This window comes from Balaenoptera musculus, chromosome 3 (genome assembly GCF_009873245.2).
Source record: "Balaenoptera musculus isolate JJ_BM4_2016_0621 chromosome 3, mBalMus1.pri.v3, whole genome shotgun sequence".
NCBI classification, from domain to species: domain Eukaryota; kingdom Metazoa; phylum Chordata; class Mammalia; order Artiodactyla; family Balaenopteridae; genus Balaenoptera; species Balaenoptera musculus.
Genome location: NC_045787.1, coordinates 82,396,821 through 82,419,155, shown reverse-complemented (window position 1 = coordinate 82,419,155; position 22,335 = coordinate 82,396,821). Strand labels below are relative to the sequence as shown.

The following is a 22,335-nucleotide window of genomic DNA, read 5'->3' as shown; positions in this document are numbered from 1 at the left end:
GCAAAGAGATTGCCTGAAGTCAGTGCAGTTCATTCATTTCGAGTCCGCCATCTTTATTTAAGCCAGGTTAGTAGAATAAGGGTGGTGTTCTAGGACAGGATGGTAATGCAGACTTTCTTTTTCTGAATTTTCTTTTTTATAATGCCATTTGCTTATATTAGGCATATGATGCCATGTGCTATATTAAGGGACATATGTAAGAACAGACCTGCAAATGTATTTGTCTATTCTATGGATATTGTTGAAGATTTTAATTACACAACATGGTGCTATCTTTCAGAAGATACTTGGGAGCAAATTTTTCTGATCTTATTATTAGGAATTCTAAATGTTTAACTGGCTCATGAATCATGTAACTAGTCAAGTTTTACTTAATGAGCTGCTAGAAAGTTTACAGCCAAATTCTCCCCATGAACAGCTGTAATAACAATTATTCTTGTATAAATTTTCCCATTTTTATCTTTGTTTTCCCTTTTTCTTTACCACCTCCTTATAATTTATCATTTTGATCTAGTTTTCTTTTTTTTTTTTTGAATCCATGAGCCACTGTAAAACTGTTTAGGAACAAAATTAGGCATACATAACTCTAAAGATATGTAACTTATAGAGCTGATGATCATAATACAGTACCACAAAAGATGGCTTTAGTGCAAGTCAACTAATTTCCTCAACGTAAGAAAAGTTGAACAGCATCAAAGTCAACCTATAACATAACACATTCTGATGTTGAAATACAAACATGTAAGATATAGTGAACAGGCACACATACACCAGAATAGTGCTGTTGTGATTCTACGTTTACATGTTTACCACTAACGTGGTGAAAGGGGCATAAAGGAGTGTTCAGAGGGAGGAAAAGTGTGCTCTTCATTTGAGAAGGAAAAAAAAAATCTTTCATTTAGATCAATTTGGTGTCAATTATGAGGGAAAAAAATCTAGGTTAAGTTAGATATTTTAAATAACTTAGCTGGAAGACAATTTAATTTTTTTGCAAAGTACTCTATATTGCTTTCGTGATTAGTCAGTTAAATCTATAATATGCCACTACTAAGATACCTGAATTGCAAGTAGGCATTTTGAAGAAAGGGTTCTAGAGTCTGATTATTATAAAAAGAAAAGTTATCAGGTTCTTACAAAATTGCATCGATTATGAAAAAGGTGTTTTAAAAGTAATTTGTAGTCACTGTAAGAGATGAATATTCCTACAAATACATGCATATTTGGAATAAAATTATTCTTTAAAAAGAAAACCATTAGTAGTAACCTACACTGATGGGTTAATTTGCATACGTAATTTGAGACACAGGTTTCCTCTTAGCTATGATCACCTTTTATTAAAGTATTTACCTTCTGATTGATATACAGGCAAAAAACACCCTTTGAATTTTAAAAGAAAGCCTGGTTTTACACAAGTATGTAAACTCTTAGGCTAGTTTTTAATTTATATCAGCTACATAATAAAATACCATCTTAATTTTAATACATTTCTTTTGGTTGAAGACATTGAATAGGTTTCACTATATCTGTGGTTTGTGTAATTATTACAAAAGTTGTATACAAACCCTGCAAATATGCAAAAATTGCAAAATACACTCTGACAGCTAATGCTCTGAAAACACTTTATTACACAAATTACATTCAGATTCTGAAAATAGTGATCTAACAGTGTAACCATCTAAAAATAAGACATCCCCAAAACACACCAACTGAGGAAGAAAATTTAAAAAAAGAATTTAAATAGAGACTTTTTTTTCTTTCCCTCGTTGCAATATAATGTTAGTGATTTTAAAAAAATAGAAGGAGATTTAGCAGCTTTGTTGTCATGTAGCACAAAGTTTCTCTTTACTGCCACAGGCTGAGAATGCTGAACAGGAAAGGCACCAAAGAAAGACACTGGCAATGGAGGTGCTATTGGGAAAATACTGTGTTCAAGCAGAGAATGGGGTTATTTACAAACTACAGAAAAGTCTCAAAAATGCAGATGAGCAAACCTTCCATCATTAAATTACTAGTGTGATGGAAGAAGAGAACTGTTTATTCTACGTCCATATAAAGACAATGGCACTGTTATGAACTTTTAGGAAACTCCTCAACTAGAACCAGAAGCCAACTAAATCAAAACGAAGTAAATAAAATGTGTACAGTCCCACACAGACTAGTACAGTTTACAATTAAATACACAAAACGCTAAACGTGCTAAAGGGAAAGGAATCTGGCATTCTTGGCAAATTTCATCAACCTAAATCAAAGCCCCGTTTTCAGGAGGAAGGTGCCGGTACAGGCAGAGGTGCTGAATACTCCTCTTCTGATTCACTTCCGTCATCATCTTTCTCCTGGTCACTTCCCTCCGTGCTAAGGCGGTCAAAGCCTTTTCGGCTGTAGCCTTTCCGGCTTGCGAAGAAGTTTCCGAGGTTTAAGCCTCCACTTCCCTTTCCTGAAGAAATCGAACAATGACAGAGGATTGAGGTAACGTTTGCACAAATGATTCTCAGTTTCCTTGTAAATCCTTATGGGGATGGGAAAGGGTAGATATTAGCGGGAAAAAAAAAAGTGACATAGAGAGATACTTATCCTACAGAGTCAGAAAGATATGATTCCACAGATTCATTAAAATAAATAAGGAAAAAACCCAAAGCTCTCCAGGATTATGTGTTTCTGCAGGATTATTTCAGATTCACTTTTCACCTCCTGCCTTTTCCAGGCTCTCTGGAATGGGCACCCCCTTGAGCAGCTCTTCATTTCAATGACTTTACGAAAAGGTCATCTTCACCGAGACATGCACTGACACACTGACAGAAGTGATAGAAAATATAGTGAAGACAAATGAAGCCAGATACAAAGGCAGGGGAAGAGAATTCGATAATACAGAAGAGCAAGCTGGGAAAACGAAGCTGGAGAACGTGCGCCGGAGCCGCACGCTTCGGTTGGTTCATGGTTTGCATTCTGGGGACGCTGTGCTGCACACAAGGAGTTTAATTTCCAGACAGAAAATAAAAAATATCTCCCTGCTTTTCAAAAGACACGCACTTGTTGACTTTGAATCACATGTGAAGAATTCTAAAAGGTCACAGGCATACCTCTAAGTCTTCCCAGAACTCTTCCCGAACTTCCCTCAAGTTTATGTTCAGAATCTGCTAGAAAAAGATGGCATATTTCAAAATGAGTCCCAGTCACCTTCCTCAATCCATGGGCTCAACTTTCAACACAAAATAAGGAATTAATTCGTGAATGATTAATAACAAGGCCTGGCTCTTGTCCGTATGTATTCTTAGAATTCTAAGGGAAAATAAAGGCAATATGTTATTGTGATGTATACAAAGGCCAGAGCTGGGTTTGACTCCTGCCTGGGTCTCTTACAGGCTGTGCGATCTCAATAAATTACTTCTCTGAGCCTCAATTTTCTCTTCTGAGGAAAGAGAGATCAATGACAAACCCTACCTCTCTGTAAGGTTTAGATGGGATACTGCATGTGACATGCTTATAACAGGGCCTGGTACACACACAGTAAATGCTCAGTAAATATTAGTTACCTTTATTAGGAAAAAATTCAGTCACCAGTAATGTGTAAAAATTTGGAAGCTTATTACAATTTTAGGAATATTGGTCTGAGGTTTTTGTCTTTCTATTAAGAACAGTACATGTCCTGCTTGAGAAAGCTTTGGATTCACGTACACCATTACCTTTTTATGTAAGACGGAAGGCAAAAAACCTGAAACCCTGAGTACTTTCAGCCATACAAGGTGACCCCCAACTCCAAAATTTGGGCTCCCCAAATTCCAGCCCATCTCCATGAAGAATTGACTTTCTTTCCTTAGTCGGGGGCAGAACTCCTTATGGACTTCATTTCTCTGTGTGCTGTGTATCTCCCTGCACTCTTTGCCCTGCTTCCAACACTCCCTTAAGGGCTGTGGTCAGGGAAAGAAGGCTCAAAGTCTCTAACCAGGAGAGGGGGCAGCAACATGGAGAAAGCTCACAGGCAGAGGACAGAGCAAAGGTAGGAGTTGGTGGGGAGAGAAATAGGCAAGAAGGGAAGAAAAATCTGGTGAGACCGTTAGAAAGCCAACTAATTAGACTGTAAATTCCATAAGGATGCGGGACAGTCCCTAGTCAGTTTTGCATCCCCTGTGCCTAGGACAGTGTCTGATGTGGAGCTGACATGCTGTAAGGGTATGCTGAATAAGTGGAAGGCCCTTCATGAGGGTTATTAAAAACCCTCAGAGACTGGATAAGATCTATCAGGAACAAATGTTGAAAAAAGGTGAGAAGCTGATCTACTTTTAGAATTAAATGTATTAGACTGAACCGTATAAAACTGTAGTTTTCTAAATAAAACATGATTGAACAATGGCAGTTTCATATGGTTCGACCTGGGTCCCTGTCTTCCCAACACACACCTGTAAACTCAGTATCCCGGTAACAGTGCCACCCACGCGTGCTAACAGCAAACAGGGGACACCAAACCTTCTCTACTCCCCAGCCACTCCTCCTCCAGTGTGGGTTGATTACCAACATTCTTGCTACCTGCCCCCAGGCCCCATGTGTTCCTGATACTGTGTATTTATCACTGTACTTACCACCCTCTCTTAATACCTTTATGTGTCATTTCTTTTTTATGTGTCATCTATTCTGTGAGCTCCATTTATTTATTCAGTCATTTTCCCAATGACTATTTATCAAACCCCTAGTGCCAGGAACTGTTATTTGTGCTGGGGATATATCAGTAAACAAGTAAACATACAAGATTCTTGCTCTTTTGAAGCTTCCATCTAACTCCATGAAGATGATGACTACATTTACTTATCTTTGCCTCTGCTTAACACAGTTCCATACCCATAACAAGGGCTCCATAGCAGTCCCTTTTGGGAAGAGTTAGCTGTATTTTTGCAGAGCTTTACTGATTGCAGATGAAAAGCAAAAGAAAGTCCTAGAAAAATTCCCTTTCACAAATTATTAAATTAAATCCTCTGGTTTTGTTTCTGTGTCAGGGCTTTGCCATGGGCACTGAATCCCTGCCATGGTCGCCTTGGCCTGAAATACGATCAGATGCTGTTTCTTGATCAAATGCTTCCTTCCACCCTGGTCCACGGATGCCTTCCCAGGCATAGCTGTAGCCTCCTGCCTTAGGACCTGGGGACCCAGCTAAGGGACTGTTCCCGACAGGTGAGGATCACAAGTTGGATTATTTGTTCATTTATGTGGATACCTTGAAAGGAACTCAGCTACTGGGTCCTATAATATGATAGTGATTTGATAAAATACTGACACCAGTATTGGACCCTCCCTTGTTTGGTTAGGGAAGGCTGATGGCCTAAATTATGACTATTTAAAAACTATCAAATGGTTTCTTATAGAAATAGTTGGTTTCCTGAGAGAGCTGAGGTTTAAGACAAGTATCTCTTATGACTTCTTATGACGTTTATTACTTTATTACTAATGATTATTCCTAATAATTATTGGTGGTATTAATTGAGCACTTACTAAGTGCCAGGTACTGTGATAAATGCTTTACGTACATTATTTCATTTAATCCTTACACAACCTTGTGAGTATTTTATCCCCACTTTATAGATGAAGTGGCTTAGAAAGATTAAGTAATTTGCCCAAGGTCATGTAGCTAGGAGCTAGAGCCAGGACTAAGGAACAATACAACTTCTAAAAAACTGACCCAGGCATTTTGAGGACTGGGCCTGTTTCTAACAGAAGGGATCTCCTCCTTCCTGACCCTTCAGCTAATTTATACTGACTCTACTTATCTACGCAGTTTCATATGGAGACATTAAATGGGTTTAAGCCAATGCTAAAAGGCAATAATAAAGGTTATATTTTAATCTAACTATCCAAATTTTGAAGCTCCAGATATATTTTCCACTGTGATACTAACTATAGACAATATTTGGAACATAGACAATGTTGAAAAAGGTAGAGAACACAAGAAAAAAAGAAAAACACTGAAAAACATCACAACCAAACTTTGAGGATAATCAGGCCAAACATTCTTTCGAAGGTAAGGTTCCAAGTTCAAGGGGCTCATTTTACTTGCCTCCAAAGGCCCTTGATTTTTTCCACCGAATAAATAAGGCAATGGCCAGCAGGACAACCACCGGAATAACCAGAAGGGTTGTAATGAGAATCACGGGCACTCCCGAGCCTGGCTCTTTGATCAGTTTCTGTTTCTCTTGCATCTTCTGTAATTCTGAGGAGGCGGGTTTGTTCTCCATTTTGGTTTCAACAACTGCCTCGGATTCTTCAGGGAAAGAAGAGTTTACAATATTCAACTAATTCAAAGACTCCAAAACACTCCCACCCGCCCCTACCCAGTCAAATTAACAGCTGCTCATGAAGAACTTGTTGAGCTCAATGCATGTGGGGTTCATATTTCAATATCTGCATCTACCGAGCTGGCAATTGTGACTAGCAAATTCCCAGTGAATGATTTTTCACCTTTAAATTGGGTTTCTTTGGTTCCGCCCTTTGTTCCCTCTTTAATTGTAATTCCACAAAAGATACATCCTACTTTTGCATTTTTTCAAAGTTAAAATGGACAGGCAGCATGGTGTAGGGGACAGAACTGGTGTGCACGGTGGAGTCAGATGAATCTGGGCTCAAATCCCAGTTCTCCTACATAGCCAGCATGTGTAACTTTGGGCAAGTTACTTAAGTGATCTGGGCCTTGGAAACCTCCTCTGTATAACTGTGATGATGATAACAACCTCCTTCATGAAATTATTGAGGATAAATGTTTATCATAAAAAAGGTGCTTAATAAGTATTTGTTTCCTTGTGTCTTTGGTTTATGAACCTCTTTCATGTTCAATGAATTATTGGTACCTCACATGTATAGTTGCACATATTAATTCTAGAATTATGAAATGGAAAAAGGAACTGTGTCCTTTCCAGGTTCTTTTCTACCATTCCCAGCAAGTTGTAAGTGCACACAGATGCACTGTATGTCCATTTGTTGTTGATGAAAATAACTTACACAACTATTCTGTGATATTGGCAGATACTGGGTAGATATCAGGCCTAAAGTACTGCTTGGGAAATTGATACAATAAAACCATATAAGCAGCTGCAGGAATCTTAATAACTACTGACTTGAAAATGAGGTTGAACCTTGAGGTATTCTTGCCCCCAAGAAGCACATATATGTGTTTGTACAAGAACCCTGTGTGTGAAGGCTGGAAGTCACAACCATGTTTGCCAAAAGGCTCACAAGGTTTCTGAACTTCAACTTCTTGGTGTGCCCTCTGCCCTATGATACAGAGTGCATCATATGGCCTCATGGAAATTTTGACAAAATGGCAGGGATAAGTGGTTTAACACGATCAGGAAAATCTTTGGTTAATATTTAATATGTATGGACACAGCTTAGTAGCTTGCTGGACACTTCTCCAAGGAAGCATTTCTTAAATCACTTAAGGCATTGTAAACACAATTTATGATACACACAATTGGGAGGTCCCAGGTTTTTGCCTCAATGTTCTGAGCCAGCCTCCTTCCCAGTCTCAGTTATATCTATCAAGCACGTACTCTGTTTCAGGCATTGTTCTCATTTAATCATCACACCAAGCCTATGAGTGGGCACTATTATTATCACCATTTTACAGATGGCCTCACAGTCTTCATTTCCTTCCCTGTACTGTGATTAAGGGGAGACCATTATTTCTCTTCCTTTATCCACTGACGTGGGTCTTGAAACTTCAGTGGGAAAGAAGGAAAGGGATTGGTTCATAGATCTAAATGGTTCAAATTTAATCTTTCTAAGTCTCAGTTTCCAAGAGGAATATGAATGTGATTCTTACTCTTCCTGACCACTAGCTGTTTTGTCTTTTTCTTCACGGTTGTAGAAAAGGTATACAAATTGTTCTATATTTAAGCAAAAAATAACAATAAAGAGATGATAGGATTAAAAAATATAGGCCAAAGATATAGATTGGTAGTCAAGAACTTGTTACCTTGGAAGAAGGGTTTATTTCTATTTGAAAGTGACTATAATCAGAGTAATTATATAGCACTTTCTACCTGTCATTTAGTGGTTTACCTACACCTAAGACATTGGCTGTACCAGTTCATACCTAGTTTCATCGATAAGGCAGAGCTAGGATCGGGCTCCAGTAAAAGGAAAGAAGAACTATGAAGTAGGTGACAGACTAACAGAATCATTTTACCATTCATAGTAAGTGTGCTGAGAATGAGGTAATGAACTTGCTAAGATACGCACATTGCACTTTAGAAATTCTTGATTTCCACATCCCTTCTGTAAGCTGAGTGCCATCTACTGAAAATAGTTGAACATTCTAACTTTTGGAACCAGTTGAAGTATGTTTAGATTTTAAAAGATGCTCTACATTTTAAAGAAAGAGGATAAAAAATTTTAATTTCCCAATATAAAAGAAAAAATTGCTGCTCTTCTTAGAAGCCTTTATAAGTGGAGTAAAAAGCCTAAAAAATCGTTATCACTTAAGAGACTAAGAATTCCATTCAAAGCGTAAAGAACAATCTAAATTCTGTCACTTTTACTCTTTATCCTAGATTCTTTAATTAAAACCCCCAGTAATTTAGAGCACCCCTGATGAAGATGGAATGGAGAAGCTCTAAGATTAGCCAGGACCTGGGGCTTCTGGAAGGTGGGGGTACCCCATGGGACATTGTGACATTCTCCTATATAAGAGGCCAGATGTATTCAATCTACAACAAAATATGTCTTCAAACAAGCTTTCTTGGAATATCTAGAGATACTTGGAAATAAAAAGAATTTTGAAAGCTGATGTATAGGAAGTTTTTTCCTTCTTCTTTAAAGCAATGCATTTAGAAAGGGAGGCTAGGTGCACTCCTGTGTGAGCTCACACACACAAGCACGTGCATGTCTCTCCCCCCTTGACAGAGGGGAGAAGCCCAGAGACCACTTGGAGTAATTGGGACAGGAAAGGAGAGACACTCTTAATACAGCAACATAGCAATTATGACCCAGTCCACCACAGCTGGAACTGAAGGCTGAAGGTTGTAGACGGCATACTGGCAAGTAACATGTTAGAAGACATGAAAAGTACATATAGCACCAATGAGACTACAGGCATACTTTGGAGCTATTGTGGGTTCAGTTCTGGACCAACGCAATAAAGCAAATATTGCAATTAAGTGAGTCACATAAATTTTTTTGTTTGCCAGTGCATATATATAAAAGTTATCTTTACACTATACTGTAGTCTATTAAGGGTGCAACAGCATTATGTCTTAGAAAACAATGTATATACTTTAATTAAAAAATAGTTTCTTGCTAAAAATGCTAACCATTATCTGAGCCTTCAGCGAGTTCATAGTAGTAACATCAAAGATGGTGATCACAGATCACCATAACAAATAATATTGAAAAAGTTTGAAATATTTCAAGAATTTCCAAAGTGTGACACAGAGACACGAAGTGAGCAAATGCTGTTGGAAAATGGCGCCGATAGACTTGCTCGATGCAGGGCTGCCATAAACCTTCAATTTGTAAAAAACACAAAGTGCGTATCTGCAAAGTGCAATAAAACGAGTATTCCTGTACTCATTTTTTGGTTTGTTTGTTTAATGCAATGTGCTTCCCCTACAATGTGCTGCTCTCCATAAGGTCTAAGATGCTAACTGCTAAAAATAGAGAATTTATTTTTATTTTCTTAAGTCTGATTTGCCATCATCATCTTGTACGGTGGGGGTGGGGAAGGGGTGAAGGGCTATGCTTTTGGTGGGATATTGGCATATCTATTTTATCCCTAGTAACTTTATTCGAAAGTTTCAATCCCTTTCCTAAGTTTCTATCATCACAAATTCTCTTATCCCTGAAACTCCCTGAGAACACAACACTGGTTCTGAAACTCTATTCCTGATCGGCTGTGTAACCTTTCACAGTGGGGATGAGTGTCATCAAAGGTTACTCGAATTTCAAAATGTACAATTACCATGTATCTACAGGGCTGTTAAGTCTGGGATGGTGTTTCTCCCTCTCTTTGTAAGAGGTGGTTTAAATTAAGCTTCCAGATTTTGATAAAAGACAAACTCTTGGAGATCCAGAATGATTTATATTCCTTTTTGTAATAAGAAAATAATCTTTTAAAAAAAAGTTTAATGAGAGTCATACGGGTTCAAAGAGGACTAGAACAAGTTCATTTGGGTTTGGGTATTCCTAACTATTAAAATGGAACTGTCATGACAAGGCATTTCTATTAAATTGACTATTTGAGCTGCTGAGAGGTTTCTTGACCAAACAGACTCAGTGGTGTGCAGGAGAGAGGATGTGGCCAATGGGTGAGATCGGTGTGGGTGGGCTGTTCACAGCAAGTCAACCAGTACAGTCTCAGAGTTTTGATGGGATCTATTTAAATAGAAACGGTCTGAGGCCACTTCGAAATCCCAGAGATTTCAGAGTAAACTGCAACCATCCACAACCTGTAGTTCCTGGAAGAATTTATGGTGAATGAATTGGTGGTATTGATCTCTCCTCAGCAATACAGTAATAGTGGTTAAGAGCATAGCTTTGGTGCCAGACTGGTTTAAATTCTGGCTCTACCATTTAATATCTTAGTAGTAATTCTGATCCTCAATTTTCTCACATATGTAAAATGGGGATAATAGCAATTATCATATGGTTGGTGTAAGGATTAACCTTAATTCTCTGTATAGCCCATTTTTTGTGCTCCATAAATGATAGCTCGTATTAATAACAGTATCTTTTCCAACGTCTTTATTCCAGGGTGAATAGAACTTATTGATAACTCTTTATATAACAATTAACAGAAAAATAGCGGATCAGGAACTTCTTCAATATGTGTAGTATGAATGTCACTCAGTAGTGTCAGCTGGGTAGAATCTCTACAAATGCCAAACAGTTGCTATTTATTTATTTTATAATATTATCTTACCCCTTTCAACCTTGAGCCGGCTATATTTTCTTATCTGCCTATATAAAATCCCTAAACTGCCTCTTGGTTCTTGCTTCTTTTCATCTCTTTTCCACCTGCTTTCATGAAAAAGGAAAACAAGTAAGCCTAGGCTTAAGTCTTAATATCTGGGAGAATCATTTGTAAAGCAACTAAGAATTGAATCACCTTGCTACTTAAACATTAGGAACACCTCTAGTGAGTTCTTAACTACACGACAATGTCAAATCCCTGCAAATAGTAGAAAATGTATAAATATAAACTGATCCTAAGAAAGGGAGAAAATAATTTGACTGGGATTCCAAATGAACCCAGTAGTTTTGCCAGTAGCTAAATTCCATTTCCCCATGTCTTACAATACATACCAATGATATAATACTTATTTCTATATATGAATATGCATGTATGTATGTACACACACAGAGTCCTTATAGGCTATAAGTCTCTTGAAGTCAGGCAGTTTCATTGCTATAGTGCCTTACACATAGACAGCCCTCAGTAAATGTTGGGGACTGAATGGTACTAAGATTGGAGCTTAGGGAGCAGCTGATCTTTTCAGGCCCCTATATTATTAACTCTCCAAAGATATTTTTCACTCGAAAGATTAGAGCCCATTAAGGAAGGCCTTTCCCAGTATGCTGGATGTTATTTTTCTATTCGCCTGAGGTTAAAATACTTCCAAAAGTGACTGACTGACTTTTTTTCCTCTCTGAATGTCTCTGACCCACTTGTTGTAGATTTCTTACATCCCCAATCACTTTTCATCACTTGAAATCAGTGAGTTTGAGCTCATTATTACTATTCCATTTTATCAGAAAAAGCAGTGGCAGCATGTAGGTTTAAAGGCTCAAGTACATAGTAGAAGTTATAGATAATTTATCAGATTATATTATATTTTTAGCCTGATAATTTTTAAGTGCAATCAAGAGTCATAAAAGAATTCAACACAAATAGCCTTGGGCTTCATAGTCACGAGAGGAATCCGACCAACCTTTGATTTCCTGGACCTCAATGCCAGCCTTTTTAACTGATCGATGTTCCATTTCTTTAACACAGCACAGCAAGCAGAGAGAAAATCAGAATCCCCAAAAAGAATATTTGAAAAGTTAATTTTGACATTAATTTTTCTCAGTAGATAATATTTCTTTAATTCATCAAATACACTATTATATTAGAAAAGAGTTTGATACAAATCACTAATTAGGTGCCAGGTCCATGAATCCTGGATAAAATCCTCCTAGGGAAAGCTAAAATAATATTTCTAAGGTCTTCATATCTAAAATGAGATTTTCCATGTGGAGTTTACAATTCTGTATTATTTCTGAAATATCAAGCAGTTCTGTTTTCATGTGGACATCTTAGACTGACTACTAGTTCTGCCATGTTTGATTATCAGTCTTCTAGTTGACAAATTGATTTGACTAGTTAAATACTACAATATAAATACACAAGACACTTGTTTAGTCTTCTGTGGCAGTCTTATTGTTCCCAAGGTACTGTTTTTTTCCAGATGTATTATTTGGTTGCATTCTGGACTGCGCAGAAGGCTTTTTCTCTTTCATAGCTGAATGCTATATTGTAGTGCTTCTCAATCAGGGGATATTTCAAAACAACTTGGGATGTCTTTCCAAAATACCCATATTATAACCCTTCTTCTTTCTATAGCTCTTGAATGGGGTCTGGCCATGTGTGCTTTGAAAACCTTCTCCAGGTGACTTGGATATGCATCTCTGTTTAGTACCAACCGCTAGGGTGGAATAAAGAGCCTTAGCCGGGAATCTTAACGAGTTCAAGTATCATATTCCTATCTGTAAAATGAAGATACTAGTTAGATTTCTGAAGTTTTTTCCATCTTGAAAGGTATTTATTCATTTTTTATTCTGAAAAGCCTGGGTTCAGTCATGCAATTGGGAATTATCCATCTCTCTTTGCCTTCCTGTCTGCCTACACCTTCTGGTTCTTCTTTGAGGAGGCAGGTGGTAGGAGAGGCACACTTGCAGGGGAATGTGCAGCTACTGCTGGAGGGGAATAGTCCGTGGGCACCTCTGTGCACTCAGCCCTAACTGGGTCCTTATTACAAAACAGCAAAAATTACTCGAAGGACAATTCTGAAGACAACAGTTACCAAATTTACTTGGGCTCCAAGACCTGTACAGTACGTGATTAAAGTTTTTGGACTCATGATTTTACTTTTCTTTGTTATACCTTGTATTTTTTCCTTGTTATAATTTGCATTTTTCCTTATTATAAGTAGTATTTCTTATCTTCATCAAGTCCACAGGTCTTTATTATTTCTCTATTTAAAACTGCTGTTGTAGCTCCTGATACCTCAAATTTATTATCCGCAATTCTTTTCCTTAACCTCATCTTCTCCTACTGTTTGGACCCTGCCATATTTTAAAAGCATCTCTGGACACTGAGGTTTGTGGCCTACTAAGCATTTGGTACTGTTCAATTTAGAAAACTTAAGTTTTTAGTATGATATCGGTGGCTACATTAGTATACTTTTTAAGAATTAGAAATAGTGCCCAAATTGCAACTAGAAATCTCCAAACTATCTGGCCTGATCCTGATAGAGAAACTCTTCTGTCCCCAGACATACTTTTGGAGTTACATGAAAACATAGTTCAGTATTTTGAACAAGCTGAAGTCTAAAGAGAAAATGCAGAGGGCTTCCTGTTTGGGATGATATGTGTCTGACTCAGATGCTGGTCTTCCAAGATGCTCAGCAGCTACTGAGAGCTGAAGAGCCACGTGGGAAGCGATGCCTCAGTCAGGCCCTCTGCTTTGCCAGAGTCATCTCCTCCTTCTGGAACTAAGCTGGAATTAACATGGGCTTTCAATGCAACAGACATTACTTCAGGCATCAAGAATTTCCTGTGGAATATCTGTGGAAACAAGGGGATGACTGCCAGCAGAAAAAAAAAAAAAGTTTTTTTCCGCTTTTAAAAAAGTTAATCCCTGAAATGACTACCAACAGGTCTTTTAACAACTGCCAGTCATACCTTGATTTCCTACTCTACTCCTAGCAATAAAAAGAGACAGACATGCAAATTTTTTGACATGTTTTTAAGCAATAAAACTGAGGGAAAATGTGGACAATAATGCTGTAAAGGTCATACTTTCAGTTGAGGTGAACTTCCACACGGTGTTGCTGTGAGCGTCTCCAACATACACGGTCCCGTCTTCAGATGCAGTGATGTCATGAGGCATGTCAAAGTGCTGCCAAAACAAGAAGCACGTAGTGTGGTGGTGAGCCTATACTTGAGTTCTTCATGAAAAGGCAGACAAACACAGTACAGCACACAAGAAAACCATAAGCATGTTACTCAAACCAGAGGAACAATGATTCCCATCAAAGCAACTCTAGGCCAGAAAGAATCATCCCTTCACGCACTGGGCACTGCCTCTGCCGGACATAATTCTGTGTGCTGGGAAACACGCAGGCGGCCTCATCACTGACTTTCTAGTCTTTTAAGAAGTGAACATTTACAAGCAGATTATTTTTTTACACTCTTGTTTCGTTGGTGTTCATTATTTACCTAATTATTTATATTTATAAATAATAATAATATTTTTTGCCTTCATATTTCTTCTACCCTTAGTCATTGTCAAATTTGCCTGTTTTAATTTATACAACTAAAAAGGACCAGGTCTTGATTTTTGCTATTATTCTATCAAGCTATCATAAGCTTCCTTAAAAAGTATTTTTATATTACTGATAAGAGGAATCACTACAAAGATTCAGGACATTCAGATTATTTCTGAAATGCATACTAGGAGATAAGCAGTAAGGTCGGGTTTTCTACTCTGAAGCCCAGTGTTGACAATATTTTTGGTCAGCAAAGGAAACAAACTGAGTGTGCCCTTCAGTATTTCCTGGCTTTTGTGCTTACTTCAGATACACTGGTGTTTTAATATGTCTTCCTTCATGACACATTTCCATATCAAATCATGCCATCTCAATCATGAGGACACAGGAGACAGGGGAGCCCTTTATGTGACTTTATCGGGGTCACCGAGTTAGTTTCTTGAAGAGCAGGCTTAAAATGTGCTGCTGCCATTTCCATCTGTCTACTGAAGATTTCAAGGGTGCCACGTGTTGGCTAGTTGGCAGGATGTGGATGATTTTTTTCACCTTTGAGGCCAGGAGGCCTGCTTGAGTGTACCATTCTCAAAAATATGACAGTGAGTATGAATAGGAACATTATCCTGACTTATGGGCTTACCAGATAGCATCTGTCCTCTTTGGTTTGCTGAGTACAAAGGGCGCTAATGAGGCAAACTCCTCTTCTTAGCCCACTGTAGGAGGGGCAGAATACATGCTTTGGAGAAACTACTGGGCTTTGAAAATCAGCAACAATTTGTCACATTGAAAAGAAAAATGAGACAGCCACGCTGAGGAGGCTCATTCCTTCAAACTATCAAATGAGCTTGACAAATGTGCAGGAAAAGGACAGAGAGCCAGAAATCAAAACACTGCCTTGCTGAAATCTCCCAAGCCAGTCATTAAACGTTCACCTTTATTTTGGGTTCAGCTAATAGGTGGCAACAGAATTGCATATCACAGGGAGTTCTTCCTCTATGCCAAAATATGTTTTTAGAAACTGCTTTGCAAAACGTGTGGTTGTAAAGTACTTCATATTTTCTGATGGGAAAAATATTATAATAGGTGGAGAAACAAAGGTGAGGGGGTAATGTTTGAACTATTCATTGGTAAGGACTTTGCTTTAAATTAATCACAATATGTCATCAGTTCAAGGCTAGAATAACAATCAACCTCTATCTGTGGTTCTCAAACTGATCCAGGGAGACAGGGGTTCAGCTGGAAATATTTTGGGGCCACAGGAGCGGTTCAGGGGGAAGCTCAGTGGATGGGACTTTGGGACCTCTATTCCTACGGCAATCACAGGCACTCAACTATAATCTATTAAATGAATTATTCTATTGCTCTGTGTCATTTGAAACAAAATTATGCTGTAAGATTTAGTGTTAGGTTTTAAGACTTCAGAGTTGGACAGATTTAAAGATCTACTCTAGGCTTTGAAATCTTCTCTTGAGGTACTTCTCCCTAACAAAATAAAAATGATCAGAGAAAAGAATGATAGCATCTTCCTGGGCATCTGGTGACACAGCCCAGGGCAATTTGCCCTCAAAATCTTATATTCTGTCTTAAAAATTCATAAGGAATTTGTGTTCTCCATATCCTATGTTTGCTCTAACACAAAATAATGTTTAATCTTACTTCATATTAAGCAAAATCATTCTCTAAGAAGTTGTACCAAGTTATGTTATGGTTTAATATATCCCATGGCCTCAATATTAAACACATTTTAGAGTCAAAAAGACCTGAGTTTAAGATCCAGGTGTATCCAGCATTACTGTGTAGCTTTGGATATGTAATTTCACTTGTGTGAACCTTAGGCTCAAACACTGTCAAATATTGTGATTTTAATCTCCATTGTTAAGGTTGGAGAAATAACACGAATCTGGGGTTACTATTCCCTTCTTTCTTTCTTATTTATTTTATTTTTTAGGTATGGATCAGCGGGGATTATTCCCTTCCTTTTCCACATGAGCATCCTTGCAGAAGAAAGAAGACCAAAAAACGCCTGCCTGAAGGGTGTATGAAAGCCGATGACAGGGACCATAGTCTTTGCTATGATTATGGGAGCAAGAAAGTGGCGGGGAGGGCAACTATGTATCTTTTGCCCTCAGAACTTTTTGACACCATTTGATAGAATCATCTTCTTTATTGTCCTACTGTCTCAGCTTCCCTGCATAGAGATAAAGATGGAGATCATACATTCAGACATAAACATTCCTAAAGAATGTAACAGAAGAGGGAGAACTGAAGTATACGAGGAGGTAAGTAGTGGACAGGCACAAACAGTGGCATAGACACATTATGTAAAAGTTGACTTTTGACTTGCAGGAAAAATCACTTCTTACATAGGAGTCAATACACCATATTACTCCCTTCACCCAAACTTAATCTTTGTGATGATAATCTAATTAAGTGAAAATTCTGAGAGATTCATAAACCAGTTTCAGTTTACTGAGTCAACACAGAACACATTTCTATGTTTTGGTGTAATATCAAGTCTTGTTTATTGAAAGGAAAAGCAAATTTCATCTTGGAGTTAGACTCTCTTTTCAAGTTTGCTGTATTGATCCATATATTGTGACTTAATCATCGCTGAATATCTGATGAATACTGATGTTTAGGCACAAGGCTGTCTGAAATTTTCATTCAGGGCTGCTCACATTTTTACGAGTACGGCTCATTTAGAATCTAGCCTCTAGCTTAGCACTTAGTGTTGATTTCTAGATGCACAGTTGAATTAAAAGTTAATAACATGATTGACATAGTTCATTATTATTAAAAGAACAACCAAGCAAACACTGTGTTAATGCAAAGTGAAGACCTGAAAGGAAGTGAAGTATCTCACTTTCTTTATCAATAGATATGAAGAAGCTCAAAGCGGCGAAACAATGAAGATCAGAGAATCAGTCAGGATCTGAAACACTACTGAGGTAAAATACCTATTATCAATGTAATGAATTTCTTTCTGAAGGGCTATTATGATTGGATATTTGATTGCTTATTGCTTTTCAGGTGAAATACTTCTACGAAAAGTCCTGTTTGTTATCTATCAATAGAAACTCCAAAAAAAAAAAAAAAAAGATATTTGTACAGGAATCTTTACTTCAGATTCAGTTTGGTTCAACTTGGATCCTGTAAGTTTTGTTAAACTTCAACTGAGGGAAAGGCTGTGCCCTGTTCTGTTCACCATCGTATCCTTAGGATCTAGCATAATGCCTGACACAGGGTGGGTACTTAATAAATACCTCTAGAATGAATTTTAATAAATCCCAGACTGGCTGTCTGTGTTCTAACATTGGCATTGTAAAGTTTTTTTTTAAGCTAGCAAATTTGGTGTCTTAGAGAATACTATAAGAATCTGAGTATGGAAATATGGTTTATCCAGTGGCTTACGACAGTTGCATTTTGATCCATTAAAGCTGATAAATCTTTACAAATTTTGAAAAATAACTCTTATTTGCAGCATTTTAGCTAAAATTTATGTACCACAAGCACATTCAGGCAGCGTATGTGAGCATTCTGATCATTCTGGCAATCATTTTGCAAAGAAAGCAAACTGAGGAGACAGAGGGCTATGGGCACACTGCACCACAGTCACTGTGTTTGTAAAAAGCACTGTTAGGAGGCCAAAACTAGACTTTAGTCTTTTACCTAAACCAAATCTCTAGAACTTGAATACATTCTAAGAAGTGCTATTTTCAAGTCTTGTTGCTCAGTGTAGTCATAGCATAAAAAAAGCAAACAAGATTTCTGTTGAATCTAAGAGAACTATAAAATTATAGTTTAACGTACTGTGGTATCTTCTTTATTTGGAAGAAGCCAGGAAAAGACTTACATTTTAGATAATCTAACTACAGTGAATTTAAACCTGCTCTTGTGTGCAAATCAACTAAGAACCTTAGAATTGCGTACAGTGTTAATTTGCATCTGAAGAAATTCATTGGGGAATAGATAAGGACATTTATTCTAAATAAAACATAGTATACAGCACTCCCATCAACCCTGCTAAGAAAGTAATCCCATGTCCTTTAAGTTTTTAAAAAATTATTCAAGTATAAATCGAATTCCAAGATTCATGTTTTAGTTTTATTCTCATGAAAACTGATACATAGTTAATGTATGTGAATACCTTGCGCACTGGCTTGAAGACGTCTATAATTTCCCCATTGGAAAAGTTCATCACAAATCCTTGTACAGGTTCTTGGTCCTCAAAGTAAGGCTTCCCATTCACGGCAAAGAGCAAACCTGTGACAACATATCCAGTCAACCTTCCTTTAAAATATGGATAAGACTGGCTTTTCAATACATGTGTGTACATCACACAAACAAGAAATGTAGGGTCAACCTGGTTCCTCCAATTGGCAACAAAAGTAGAAAACAAAATACTTAGCAGATGTCTCTTTCTGAGTAATAAGATAAGGGGCAAGCAGGTTAGGAGACTAACTTCCTTGTAATAGAAGAACCAGGAACTGCAAAGCTTGTTCCACTTAGGAAGCCAGTAGAAATCAGGAATACATAGATATGGAGGAGATGACATAGGTAGAGGAATAGATATATAGATATCGCAGGTATTCTAAATAGGGATGGGAAGAGTCAGGTTATTTAAGGCAATCATTTGGGGGTATCAGATCTTTTAAAAAATATGTAATATCTACTATAGCTACAAGTAGAATCAGAGAAAAATATTCAAAGAAAGTGAAGTTACACTGTAGATAGAAGAATGATCCGATTTTAAACAACTAACACTTGAAAATGTGAGATGCATATTTCAGATTATCAAAGACATTTTTTCCTAATTAAAAAAATTAGACCATCTTTTTATATTAATTCCATGAATACTCTTTGAAGTAAAATTATATTTCTTAGTATAGTAGTGTTTATCCAAAATAATGGAAACTGTGATGTTTTGGTTAAATAAATACTTCAGATGATTGAATATTATGTTTTAAAGAATTAAAACACTAAAATATACACAATACTAAACCAGTGTTGAAGGGTTTTTCATCTTTCTTTAAGGATTTCAGGATAGGGGTCTTTAGCACATCATATTAAGAAAAAATCAACACTATCAACATCAATTACTATTGTGCAACGTTGTAGAGAGAATTCCAATTATAATACACTTTATCTTTTGCTGAGATTCTCTTTTTAACCAGATTTCCTCTCATCTTTTCTCCTGATGTTTTTCTCCTCATATTTGATTTATTTTTTTTCATTATGAACTGGATCACCCTCTTTGTTAAGTAAATGGTCTTGCCAAATTTATTCTTTAAATATGAGGTAAAAACCAACATGAGAATTTATCTTTCACTGACATTAATGAGTCCTTCATTACTTTCTTTTATTACTTATTCCTTCGTGAAGCCAAACTTGTTCCTATTTCAGTCACTTGAGTCCCTTTATTCCATGTCCCAAATAAATTGGGGGCTGCCTGGGAAGATAGTAGCCATATACAACTTTAATAGCATAAGAAATATAAATATTATAGTGATAACCATGTAGTTAATGCAACTTTAATATAGGTATAGATATATTTACTAAATATATTGCAAAAATTGTATATAAATTCTAGAAATATATTTTCAGTTGTTCAGTATTCATGATATAAAGAAATCTTATGCTAACTTATTTTTAATATGAATTAAATGAACCTTATTTTGTAAGTTTGAATTATTTTTCTGAGTTTCTTTAAGTCAAGAAATCTATTTTGAAAATGAGAAAAAAATTCCAGATTTCATTGATCATTTCTCCTGACATTTACACATAAGCCTCACTTACGTCACCTATTTATCTTAAAAAAATTGGCTGACACTCTTTAAAAAAATGTGAAGCAGAAGTATTTTGAATACTGGTTTTATCAACACATACCATCTGTTGATGATGTGTGCAGACATAATATTAATCATTTAATAACTAAAGCAGATGACCATAATTAAGGAAAAATAAAAATCAATGTTTGGGAACAATTTTTTAATCCATCACAAACAGTTGCTAAATCTTTTGAGTTCTTCATTATTTCCATATAAAGAACAGTGGCACTTGAGTTGAAAATGATTTACAATGCACTAACAGTTTTTAATATTTTAAGATCTGATATATAAGTCATCTTCAATCCCTTAATAAAAAAATTACAATAAGAGCATATTAAGATAAGACAAACACTTTTTAAGAATAGAGTGTAGTATGAAAAAACACAAAAAATAAAGATGAAATACCTGGTATATATGAAATTGCAAATACATTTCTTCCAAATGATGCATGCTTAATCTCTCGCACAAATTCTTTGGTGTCCGTTTTAAAACACTGGATCCGACCATTTTCCCTGTCTGCCACACATAATTGGCCCAAATGAGGCACTAGGGCCAAGCTGTGAGGAACACTGAACTGGCCTGGTTTAGGATTGCTCTTAGTAGACTCTACAGAACAAAGAAAAACCTCAGATTTACAATTTGTAAAATCACCCGAAGTCTGACTCTAAAGTTTTATAATTTTCAAAATTCATGATAGTAAACCATTAAGTATCTGGAACCAGGGGAAAAATAAGTTAAAGCAGTTAATATCTCTCACCCACAAATACATTACAGATTTTCTCCCTATTTGGACAAACTTTAAAGTTTTGGGGTGGAAGCATTCTTTTTCCTCTTATAAGACTGTGTGTGTGTGTGTGTGTGTGTGTGTGTGTGTGTGTGTGTGTGTGTGTGTGTGTGTGTGTGTGTGTGTGTGTGTGTGTGTGTGTGTGTGTGTGTGTGTGTGTGTGTGTGTGTGTGTGTGTGTGTGTGTGTGTACAGCCAACTGGATGCATATGGAGGCCCTGTTTTCCTCACTCCAGGGGACAATTACATCCTAAAGAATGTGAGGGGTGGCCAATCTCTTGTTCCTAATGATGTTGGCCAATAATTACAATTAGAGATCAAGAGTCTTACTGAGTACCTTCTCCCCACTGTGTGATGAACTTTCCACTTGGTGAAAACTGCACAATCCGACTGTTGCAGTAACCATCTGCTACATAGATGGCTCTTGTGTCTGGATCCACAGCCACATCAGTAGGTTGACAGAAGTGATTCTGGTCACTGCCTGGTTGCATGCTCTTTCCCAGGATTAACAGAGGGGCTTCTTTATTGTTTGCATTCAGTTTGAACACCTTTTAAAAAAAGAACAAAAGCCTTACCCACTTTGCATGGTTCTAATTGACACACACCCACCTGACTAAGGCAATCAGGGTGTAAGCTCTCAGAGACTTATTTGAAAGATAAGTAAGTCTTATCTGAAAGACTTACTTTTCAGAACTGGATGGGACTCTAGAAATCATCAGGTCTGATTCCTTCATATGAAAAATGAGGCTTATAGAGATTAAGTGACCTGCCCAAGGTCATCCAGGTCACTAGTGGTGAATGGAGACTAGTATGGATGTCCTGTTCCACCCATCCCCACACTTCCTTTTTGTCTTTCCTTAGCTAATAGTATAACGCTCTCCAGACAATACAAGAGCAATAAATGTTTACTGAGATGATGTCTGAAGACTAGCTATGCCTCTGAGCTCCAGTTTCTTTTCCTACTTCTTTCCCACCTACCCATTAAACAGGTATTAAACATGAGCTTATCTTTTAAGGGAAAGACATTATGATATACCCTAATGGAAACAGAACTTCCTTTAAAAAGAACAAAGATTTGCTGTTTTACATATAAACGTATACAATAGAGACCTTGGCTCAATTTATAGAAGATTAAGGTAGCTTAAGAAAAATACATAAAACACATAAAGTGATTTAAAAAAAGAACTAAGACCTGGGGACAGAGGAAAGAAAAGCAGATA

At 37.0% G+C, this 22,335-nt stretch overlaps 1 protein-coding gene across 9 annotated transcripts in view; it reads right to left on the bottom strand.

Moving 5' to 3' along the window:
• Positions 1-1,602: 1,602 nt before the first annotated feature.
• The window catches only part of PAM (peptidylglycine alpha-amidating monooxygenase), a 281,560-nt gene continuing 260,827 nt past the window's right edge, over positions 1,603-22,335 (bottom strand). For 3 of the 9 annotated variants that reach the window (XM_036849092.1, XM_036849096.1, XM_036849093.1), the window contains 8 exons: positions 21,453-21,663; positions 20,738-20,938; positions 18,652-18,767; positions 14,038-14,137; positions 11,907-11,960; positions 6,041-6,244; positions 3,078-3,134; positions 2,259-2,434 (listed from right to left, as the gene is read on the bottom strand). In XM_036849092.1, coding sequence (XP_036704987.1) covers positions 2,259-2,434; positions 3,078-3,134; positions 6,041-6,244; positions 11,907-11,960; positions 14,038-14,137; positions 18,652-18,767; positions 20,738-20,938; positions 21,453-21,663 — 1,119 coding nt within the window. Of the gene's footprint in view, positions 2,435-3,077; positions 3,135-6,040; positions 6,245-11,906; positions 11,961-12,068; positions 13,804-14,037; positions 14,138-18,651; positions 18,768-20,737; positions 20,939-21,452; positions 21,664-22,335 lie in introns of those variants that run through there. The other 6 variants (XM_036849094.1, XM_036849098.1, XM_036849091.1 and 3 more) reach the window with 5 other exon arrangements.